This window comes from Helobdella robusta, assembly GCF_000326865.2.
Source record: "Helobdella robusta unplaced genomic scaffold HELROscaffold_111, whole genome shotgun sequence".
Lineage (NCBI taxonomy): Eukaryota > Metazoa > Annelida > Clitellata > Rhynchobdellida > Glossiphoniidae > Helobdella > Helobdella robusta.
In genome coordinates this window covers 209504-220599 of record NW_008703624.1, presented here as the reverse complement: position 1 = coordinate 220599, position 11096 = coordinate 209504, and the positions used below count along the sequence as shown (strand labels likewise).

Genomic DNA, 11096 nt, shown 5'->3' with positions numbered 1-11096 from the left:
CAAAGAAAACGTGCTCCGCAATGGATACAAACCAGTTCAACAACAATTTTTGGAGGGCCTGCAAATCATCGTTTTCATCATCAACAAATGTAGCTCCTCAATTTAATGCGGCCGACCGTGAAACTTTTTTCCACAATGGATTGATAGCCGACGCTCGATCTTCATTCCAATTTCCAGATTGGATTCATCCCCTGCCGGAACCGTCAGTTAAGGGTGACATCGATAAACCGACATATAAGGAAGTTGTTGCGATTGTTCGAAGGTGCAAGGCCAAAGCCACACCTTGTCCGCTGGACCAAATTTCGGTTATTGCGCTAAAAAGATGTCCAATTCTCCGCACATACCTTCATAAATTAATAGTTAAATGTTGGAATGCCGAAACAATTCCGCTGTGTTGGCGAAAAGCCTTAACGATTCTTATTCATAAAAAAGGTGATGCAAATGACCCGGCTAACTTTCGCCCCATAACTCTCCAGCCTGTACTATACAAGATATTTTCTACATTAATCAAAAATCGTCTTCACAACTTCCTCCTACAAAATAATTTTATCAGCACAAATATACAGAAAGGTTTTTAACCTACGCTCGATGGCCTAGCAGAGCACACACAGATGCTATCACATCTAATGAAAGATGCAAAAAGATATCAACGCTCGATAATTATTGCTCTGCTGGATCTTCGGAATGCGTTTGGGGAGGTAAGCCATCAGCTTATTAATTCCATTTTACTCTACTATCATGTTCCTCAATTATTCCGAAATTTAGTTTTGTCAATCTACTCGAGCTATGCAATATCAGTGTCAATTAATGATCAACTCACCGTTGTTGCGAGTGAGAAAAGGAGTGCTACAGGGTGATCCATGTTCGCCGTTGTTGTTTAACCTTTGCTTTAACCCGTTGATGAAAATCTTGGAGGGTGATGAATTTAAACAATGCGGCTACCTGTGGGGACCGACGTCAGATGTGAGGGCTAGATCATGGATGCAGTTTGCAGATGATACAGCAATAATAGCACACAATTCGGAAAGTGCTCAAAAGCTAATTGATCTGAATCTAGCTTGGTGCCGATGGTCAGACATGCAGATGCGAGTGGACAAATGTGTGTTCGGTATGATGAAAAAAGATGGCTAACAATTTTTGCCCAGGTTGACAATAGACAACATTCCCATTCCACCCGTTGAATTGGGCTCTGGATTCAAATATCTGGGTAAAATATATGATGCGGAACTAAAGGACACAAAGGCCAAAGAAGAAACGGTTTCCAAATTAACAAGACTGTTAAAGAGGACAACGGATCTAAAGGTTTCCACTCAAATGAAACTCCAGGTCTTAAGAAGATTTATCCCGTCACAATTAAAATTTGAATTGAGAAGCTATAATCTTTCACTGACGTGGATAAAAAATAACTTGGACAACATGGTGACAGAGGCAGTTAGAGATTGGCTAACGATGCCAATTAGCGGTTGTGTATCAGAGGTTCTAAGGCTACCATTGAAGACAGCAGGTCATAATATTGTTTCACTCAGGGATACTGCGTTAAAAATGAGATTAAAACTCTGCAATTACTTCAAAACGAACCGAAACTCAGAAATTCGCTGTCTCTGGCGGGAAACATCAATAGACTACAAAATGGTGGACAATTTATTATCAGATACAGACACAACAACTCATTCGTTAAAACATTTAAAGGAAGATCAGATAACTGCCAACTGGAATCATGTTGTGTCGCTTCAGAGCCAGTGTTCCATTGTTAAATCAGTAACAGAGGTAATATCACTATCGCGAATAACACATTGGTCAAAACAATTAGATTTGGTTTCAGAAACTCTCTACAAATTTGCCAGGAAATATCTTATACAGCAATTGCCGAACAACGCCAATCTGCTCAGATGGGGAAAGAGCCACGATTCCCTATGTCCTCTTTGCGGCGCTCAATAAACTAACAAACACGTTGTGTCCAACTGTGGATCTGTTGTCGCGTTAGCAAGATATACTGAACGTCATAATAAAATTTTATCCGAAATCGTCAGTTGGTTAAAAACATGTCGACAGCCGGACTGCCGGATATTCGCTGATATCGTCTCGTAAGGAGTCCTGCCAATATCGCAACTGTTCGACGCTCTTCGTCCAGACATCGCCATTTTGCGCGACCACAAGATTGAAGTCATCGAATTAACGGTGTGCCATGAAACAAATCTGATAAAATCAAAAAATTACAAACAATCGAAATACGAAAATAACTTGTTATTGTGTTTAAAGGCTGACTTTAAAAACAGTTTAATTGTTTTGAAAACATTTGAAATCACCCCGATTGGTTTTTTTAATGTTTTAAACTTGTCTCTAATTAAAAATTCATGGCCGATTACATTTATTAACAAATTAACTTATACAGTTATTAAATCGACGTATGCCATTTATTGCGATAGAAACAATCCGTAACCAATTTGAATATTTTACCGTTTTGCACTTGTCATAGATAATGAGCATTGTGGTTTTATTGAATATTATTACATTAGTATATATTTTAATTATTCTATTTTCTTCCATTCGTTAGATTGACTTTGATTGAAATAAAAGAGTTTCCATTATTATTATTATCGCTGTGGTTCTTCTTGCTTCTTGTGATGATGTTCCATTTGCAAGTGATATTTGCGCTGTGGGTTGTGGCGTTGGTATCTACAGTGTTGGCACTGTTGTTGTTATTGTTGATGCTGTTGTTGTTGATGTTGTTGTTGTTGATGTTGTTGTTAGGGTTGTCACTATTGATGATGTTCCAATTGCAACTGATATTGGCGCTGTGGGTTGTAGCATTGGTATCTACAGTGTTGGCACTGTTGTTGTTGTTGTTATTGTTGATGTTGTTGTTGATGTTGTTGTTGGTGTTGTTGATGTTGTTGTTAAGGTTGTCACTATTGGTATGATTGTTGTTTACATCATCAATATTGTTGGTGGTAACATTGTTATAATTATTACTGTTGTCGTAATTGTTGTTGCTATAATTATAATAATTGTTGTTTTAATTTAGTAATCTATTTGAAGGTAGAATGTAGGGATTTTTGTTTTGTAATGAAAATTGATTCAGCGATTTTCAGGTTTGTGATGTTGTTATTACAATAAACTATTTGCGTGTTATTTAACATTTGTCGTGTTAAAGTGATGTTATGCTGTTGTTGATAATGTTGTTTAATTGCTCCATCTTGTAGATGCATGGTCAAACGTCTTGACAATGTGGTAGTTGTCATTCCAATATATGAAGCATTGTTACGGTGCGAACATTCTCCGACGGAGCATTTATATTCATATATTAGATGACTTTGTTGTAGTTGAGTAGTTGCAGGAAGGCAATTAATTTTCATGATTAGTTGGGATGTTTTTAAATTTTGATAGTAAATTCGCTTTTACCATTAAGACAAAATCCCAAATTGGTGTCTTTTACATAAACTTGCGTTTGAAAACCAATGTCATTTCTGGTTATCAATCAATCAATATATATATATATATATATATATATATATATATATATATATATATAGGATTAATATATATATAGGATTAAGACTTTTTATTAGTCAAAAAATTTTAGGTTAAAGATTTTCATTAATATACATATATATTAATGAAAACATCATCATATTCTGCGTTAGTTGACTTCCAATTTAACTTTTTGATTTTTCTAACGATTGATCGTAAATCATTTTTAAGTTTCTTGAGTTCAATACCAAATTTTTTTTTATTTTATGCATGATTGAACAAAAAGTTTTTTTCGGTATTCCTATACCATCTCGGTGTTAAAATTGATATGTTGTGTATGTGCCCATTTTGTTGTTGATTTGGTTTCTAATGATACGGCTGTTGTTGTTGCTGTTCTTGTTATTGTTGTTGTTATTGTTATTACTGTTTGTAGTGAGCCTTGTGATGCTGTTATTATCAAAGTTATTAGACGTGGTGGAGGGGTTGCCATTATCTTCTTGTTCATTGTTGTTTGGAACGTTGTTGGTAATTTCATTATTTTGATGTATATTTTGTGCATTTTCATGATATTTTTTGGTTAATCTATTTATGACTAGATCAATTTGTTTCAAAGAGTAATTATTGTTCACGAGAAGTTTTTTTATTCTTAATAATTCTGAGTTGATGAGTGTATAATCAGAGCAATGTTGAAACACTCTGTTAACTAAAGAAAATATAACACTATTTTTATATTGTTCTGAGGTCTCGCTTTTACCATTAAGACAAAATCCCAAATTGGTGTCTTTTACATAAACTTGCGTTTGAAAACCAATGTCATTTCTGGTTATCAATCAATATATATATATATATATATATATATATATATATATATATATATATATATATATATATATATATATATATATATATATATATATATATATATATATATATATATATATATATATATATATATATATATATATATGTATATATATATATATCATATATATATAATATTTATATGAATTGATGTAAATTAATTGAAAAAATTTAGTCCAATCGTTCGAATTCTTAAGAGTAGCGCGAATAACAACTCAACTATCTACGTCGAAAAGCGAAATTTTATTTTTTTTTATCAAGCTTTGTGACAATAATAATTTTAACATCATAACAGTCATATTAGATACTCAAATTCACCTTTGTTTAAACTGAACTCAGTATTTTAATAATTGTTGTGTCGCCTATGGTTTTTTTTTAAATTTTGCAAGAGTTTTTTTTATTTTTTCTTGTTAAACTTTTTTAACATCGAAATTGCTTAATACAAATTTGTTACTAATTTATATTTTCTTCAGTATTCTCAAATTCCTGTTATGTTTTAAGTTTGCCATCGATTGTGAACACGTCAGACTGACTATGAAGTTTAATGATATTATTTTGCAGCAATTGTTCGAAGCTGTCGACAAAAAATGTCTCGAAGAGTTAGTTTGAGGCAAAATATAAACCACAAATTCTAAATATAACAAATTTTATTTTATTAGAATCATAACCGGCTCATTGGGATTTTACAATTTAAATTCAAATTTGAAAGAGGCAGTCATCGTTGATTTATATTTATCATGCTTTTGGCTTGCCAAAGAAGAAAATTTAGATAAAAATCAAATGACATGCCTGTACAATTTATTTGACTATATACTAACTAAATTAAGTATGTAATTATTGTAATTTACATTTCTATTTATTATGTCATTCCTGTTTATCTTTGCATCGCGAGTCCATTTTTTGACGGCCGTGCTGGATTTAATAAAGAAGTTAATTTTGTTTAATCTGCAATTGTGTATGCATCATCAGCTGATACCCGTTTGCTATGTAATATTCAATAAATTGTACATGCTGATAGAATAGAATTGTGAACTTTTGCCGCGCGGCAAAATCCTTCCTTCGCTCGAATATCAACAACCGCCGCTGCCAGCCCAGGCAGTCTCGCTTCTGGCCGGGACTCGCCTCTTCAAAACTTTTTATTTCCGGGTCGGAAAACACGGGCCGGGCGGAAAAGTTATCGCGCCCTGCTTGCTTGTCGGTTAATCTGGCTCTATTAACCGCTAGCTAGTTTCCTTCAAACATGTTTTAGTTTTTATAAGTGACAAACAAAACCTAGCTGAAATAATTCTATTAATAAACAAAAAAAAAACAAAATAATATTTACTTACTCTCTGACCTGTTTTGATTGGTTTTCTTCATCGGGCAGTTCGAAAGCTACAAACTGGTTCGCCCACTATCTGGGTTTGCTTGCTCGTCTTTTTCGTTGTGTCGGTTCCTCGGCACAATTTTCAAGCAAGAAACTCGAGGTCAATGCTGCGACCAGTTCACTCATTGATGCCCTTGCAACAATGTAACCTTTCCACAATTCACCTGACGGAATATCCGGGAAAGATAATTTCAAAGCGTTGACCGTCTTCTCCGGTGTATTGTTCTCTAAATACGGAACTGCCCGTCGCAATGACACCAGCTGGCTATCTGATGCACTGTTTCCTGCTCCAGTGCACTTGTCAAAATGTCTCTTGTAGTTGCGTGCTAATATCCTTCTCCCACATTTGGTGCACTGTTTCATCCTATCTAAAAAAATGAGAATAAATTAACAGAAATTAATCAACAAATCAATTTTAATTTTTTTTATGTGGACGACAAACGGTTTAGCTCTGTCGTTTTTTTTATTGCCGCGTTGACTGGAGGAATTAAATGATCCACTATATATGGACCCACGTATGGGCTGACCCATTTTGGAGATATACCTTGTCAAGATCTTGGGTACAGGTACCATATCTTGTCTCTCGGTTGTAGAGTCAAAACTTTGACCTTAGAATCGGACAATGACTTTTTATAAAGTGGCACTGTCTTTAGTCTTTCCTGCGCCAATTGATGAGCTACTAATGACCGGTTGAGCACTTGTTTCACAAATTCAGGGTAAGCCTCACCTAGGCTGGATTCGTTAGGCAATCGATACACCAGATCCACTGGCATCATGTTTTCTTTTCTTAAAAATAACCTATTTGGGGTAAACCCTGTCGCCAAATGTACGCTTGCCCGGTACGCTGCCATAATTTGTGGTAAATGTTCATCCAAATCACTTTGGGATTCATCCACAACTTTGATCAGCATTGAATTAAGCGTTTTGTGGAATCGCTCTATCGCCCCATTGGATGATGGATTGTACGGCGATGTTTTCAACTTTTCTGTGTGTTTTCGTATCGAAAATGCTTCTGTCCTTTTCGAAAAAGGTCCCAAAATCGTTTTTATAAAGATATGATGCCTTTCTTCGATTTTGGATGTTGCCCGGTGATGTCCAGAGCATGCCCGACAACATTATTTTTATTTTTGCTCGCCATGGTGGCTTACCCCAGTAATACCGACTGCATTTCTCGTACGTCTTGACGAACATCTCAACATCAGTTTTTCATGTTGTCCAGTAAACTCTTCGTTGAACGGATTCTTTCAGTTTACTCACTCCTAAATGTTCACCTGTTATTCCTGTATGGGCAATTAATAATACAGAGTTAATCATATTTGTAGGCACCCAGGCCTGCCAAACCATATCTCCAGTCTCTGTTATTTCGAGCTGTCTACATAAGACTCCGTCTTTGATCACTAGACGGTCCCATAGGTCCTATCTTCACTTGATATGTCGTCTCAGGGCGGTTTGGCAGAATTTTCCTGCAGCTACTGAAAAAACCTGGATTGTCTTATCCGCATATTGACCCTCTTTCAGGTCAGTAAATTCGTCTGCTTTTTTAATCTGTTCCACCGCTCGTCTTTCTGGCTTGCAGCACTCTTTTTTACACGGTTTCCAAGACATGGCATCTGTATTACCATGTTTCGTACCTGCCCTGTGGATAATATTAAAATAAAACTCCTCCATTTGTTCTAACCATTTTGCCTGTTGACCAATAGGGTCGGGTGTGTTTCTCAACCATGTCAGTACTGCAAGATCCGTTCTGATGGTAAAATGCCTACCTAACAAATGTTGCTTGAAGTATTTTAAAAAATAAATCACTGCTATCAACTCTTTTCGCGTAGTGCAATAATTTTCTTCAGCTCGACTCAGGGTCCGACTAGCATAAGCAATTACCTTTTCTTTGCCATCCTGCAACTGCGGCAATACTGCTCCAATAGTTTACTGAGAAGCATCCGTGTCCAGAACAAAAAATCCATCGTCTTGTGGCATAGCTAAAACCGGTGCAGTTGTCAACGCAGACATTAAATTTTCGAATGCTTTTTGCTGCTCCAATCCCCAGCTGAATTTTCGTTTGATCCTTAGGAGAAAGTTCAACGGTTTTGCCAATTGTAAAAATTCATGAACAAAACGTCGATAATATTTAGCTAAACCTAAAAATCCAACTTGTTGATCCAACTTGTTTTCCACCATGGCCCATGAAAGATCGGCCAACCTCGTTCCCTGTTTAATCAACTTGGATTCGTCATTTACGTTTAATATTCTGACGCATTAACCATCGTATTTTATCGGAAGCAACGTTCTAGCAACAAATACACCTGACGTCACTTGCTTTGCTTCAGAACATACACAATCTGTCAATGTTAATTTGGATGGCTGGCGTACCACCAATTTTGTTGGTACATCTATTTCAGCTCGTGCTGGAAGTTGCACTTCTACATTGGAGTAGATTCGGCACAATCGCCTCTCTGACAATCTTTTAGTGATCAACTTCATTATTATATTTTTGTTACCAATGGTAATTTGTGCTTTGCCAAACTTCCATGAGACTTTATTATTTACTAGCCAATCTAAACCCAAGATAACTTCTGATACGTGGTTTGATACCAAAAATGAAGCAAGCTTAGAAAATCCACCGACCTTTATCCATAGCCTCATTTTCCTCTTTATTGGAATCTCTGTATTGTTCACAGCCTTCAGCGATCTTTTGGTAGGTGTGACCCTTGCGACGTCAACCATTGAGGACAAGATGATGGATACGTTGCTTCCTTCCACTATCCAACAAACCCAATCTTTTTCTGCCATTTACCGAAATTGGCAGATATAAAGTTTGGTCATCATTTTCATTAGATTTGTTCACGCGTTTTGATTGTTTATTCGACTTTTCTTTCTCTGGAAATTCCCTTTTGAAATGGCCTGATTTTTCGCATCTGTAACAATTATTCCGACCCTTTTGATTGCTTGACTGAAACTTGTTTGGTATATTTTTTTGAGAGCATTGGGAGATGAAGACTCCTGGTTTTACAGAGTCAAAACAAATCTTGTCACCCCGGATCCGAGGAACAGCTGACTGTACCTTATGGCTATGAATGAAGTCAACCGATTGATGAAGCGCGTTCATTTGTCGCTCCACTGCCTTCATCTTGTTTTCTGTTGTATCCTGCATGTTCCTAACCTGTAGGATGAATTAACTAAGTTTTTTAAAACTTCAAGGCGCTGTGCAATTCGTAACGAATCATCAATATTTCTTGGTTCCCTTTCTCTAACTTTCAGTTCTAAATCAGCGTCATTAAGAGCAAATAAAAAAATCTCTTGTTAAATGTACCACCAACTTTGACTGTTCGCCCGGGTAAGCTAACGACATTAACTTTTATACCATTTGTGATAATTCACGAAGCAACTCACCTGGTTTGCGTCGAAGAGTCTGCAACTCATATCTATACGACTCTTCGTGACCACTAGTTCCATAACGGTTTTCTAGCTTTGTTACTAATTCTTGATAACCTAGTTCTGCTAAGTCCCAAAGAACTTTAGCAGCTTCACCTGTCAACGAACATGACAGATACGCTTCCATGTTGTCCATACTCCATCGGTTATACATTGCACATATCTCGAACTTCTTAAGAAAAGTTTTGAGACACCCAGGGCCATCAAACTTGTCTGGTTTTAACAGCTCATGATGTCGGACCAACCTGTGATGTTTGGTATTTACATTCGGCTGACAATGCAGTGATTCCCCGTGGTTGTCGAACGAAAGACTATGTTCGACTTCTTCATCCTCTTAAACCATTCTGCACCTATTCATGGAATTAGAAACATTATTACGTTTACGAATAACAGAGGGCCTTTGTGCTGGCGTAGGCTTATAAACTGATAAAACTTGTTCTGGCGTGAATTCCGCAGACTTGAAACTGAAAATTATCTGTGCGTCGTTAAACCCATTACCTGAAAATCCTGGAGAAGTTTTCCAAACAACTCAAACAACTGCCTCCGGTACTGACTGTTGACCTACCTGATACTTAAAATCTAAAATATTTTCAGTAGGACCAGCCCTGTCACCTAAAAAATTTGGGAAAGTTTCGTTACGGCTCTTATCGTGCCTGCCACCTAAAAATTTGGAATTAGGAATTTCATTTCGGTCACTGCCATACCTGTCACCTAAAAGTTTGGGAAAAACAATTTTAATTTTATGTGATATACCCGTCACCTAAAAATTGACGAGGGTAATCACCTTGAATCCTGCTGTACTTGTCACCTAAAACTTTTGAAGAAGAGTCCAACGTTGAGCGCCAATTGGGAACTTTTTCCGCGCGGCGGAATCCTTCCTTCGGTCGAAAATCAACAACCGCCGCCGCCAGCCTAGGTAGTCTCGCTTCTGGCCGGGACTCGCCTTTTCACAACTTTTTATTTCCGGGTCGTAAAACACGGGTCGGTCGGAAGAGTTATCGCGCCCTGCTTGCTGGTCGGTTAATCTGGCTCTATTAACCGCTAGCAAGTCTCCTTCAAACATGTTTTAGTTTTTAAAAGTGCCAAACACAACCTAACTGAAATAATTTTATTAATAAACAAACAAAATAATATTTACTTACTATATTCTTTAAATTAAATGTTTCAAAGTCAACGACTGAACTAAATTAAATATTGTGAGTAATCGAAAACTGTTTTTACCAGCCGTAATAATGAACGAAATTCCAAAACAACAAACGCCAGAGCAGCCAAACATGCAGGAACCGACTAACCAATTACAAACCACAATAACCCCAAAAACAAACTCTATCAAAAACTAACTCGAAAACTTTCCCAAAAACTAATTCAAAAACTAACCCCCCAAAACGCTTATATAATAAACAAACTGAAAGAACATTCATTCTCACACATACTCACTATATTTGCGCCTTACCACACCAACATTCACACAAAAATTAGTTAATACAATATTCTACCAACCTGCACACAAAACTAATTCATACGACATTCGACCAGCCTGCACACCTACATACAACATGCGCGCCAACATACACACTTGCGCCATTCGTTACACATGCGCGCCAAAAAAACTTCACGGAATTAAAAACAACGAACGCTAAAAATTATTTCAATAATTTCATTTGTATCAAAGTACATCACTGGTTTTAGGTTATCAAAAAACCAGCAATGACAGTCAGTAAAATTTTTCAACGCGAAAATTTATTTCACGTTAGCAATGCGATGTGCTGCGAATGACATTTGAAGTCAATTAATGTCGGGGCTCTGTTCTGATACCTTGTTTGTAAAAAGAAAGTGGGTGTAGTACTCCTGATGACCCGCAGCTTTCTACATCGTTTCGATAGTGTGTTGATGACATATATACAGAAGTATTTGCCAAAAATTGTTTATGGCCTGAAAATATACGAATGAGCAGGATTGTTAACGCTAC

General features: G+C 36.6%; 1 protein-coding gene across 1 annotated transcript; it reads right to left on the bottom strand.

The window, feature by feature from the left end:
• Nucleotides 1-6246: 6246 nt before the first annotated feature.
• On the bottom strand, nt 6247-10712 carry HELRODRAFT_183585 (hypothetical protein; the record flags this gene model as incomplete). Its single annotated transcript, XM_009013175.1, has 9 exons — nt 6247-6464; nt 7999-8268; nt 8321-8402; nt 8490-8855; nt 8948-8991; nt 9086-9372; nt 9682-9838; nt 9962-10180; nt 10628-10712. 9 exons carry the CDS (start codon nt 10710-10712, stop codon nt 6247-6249), a joined length of 1728 nt encoding a protein of 575 aa, XP_009011423.1.
• Nucleotides 10713-11096: the final 384 nt, after the last annotated feature.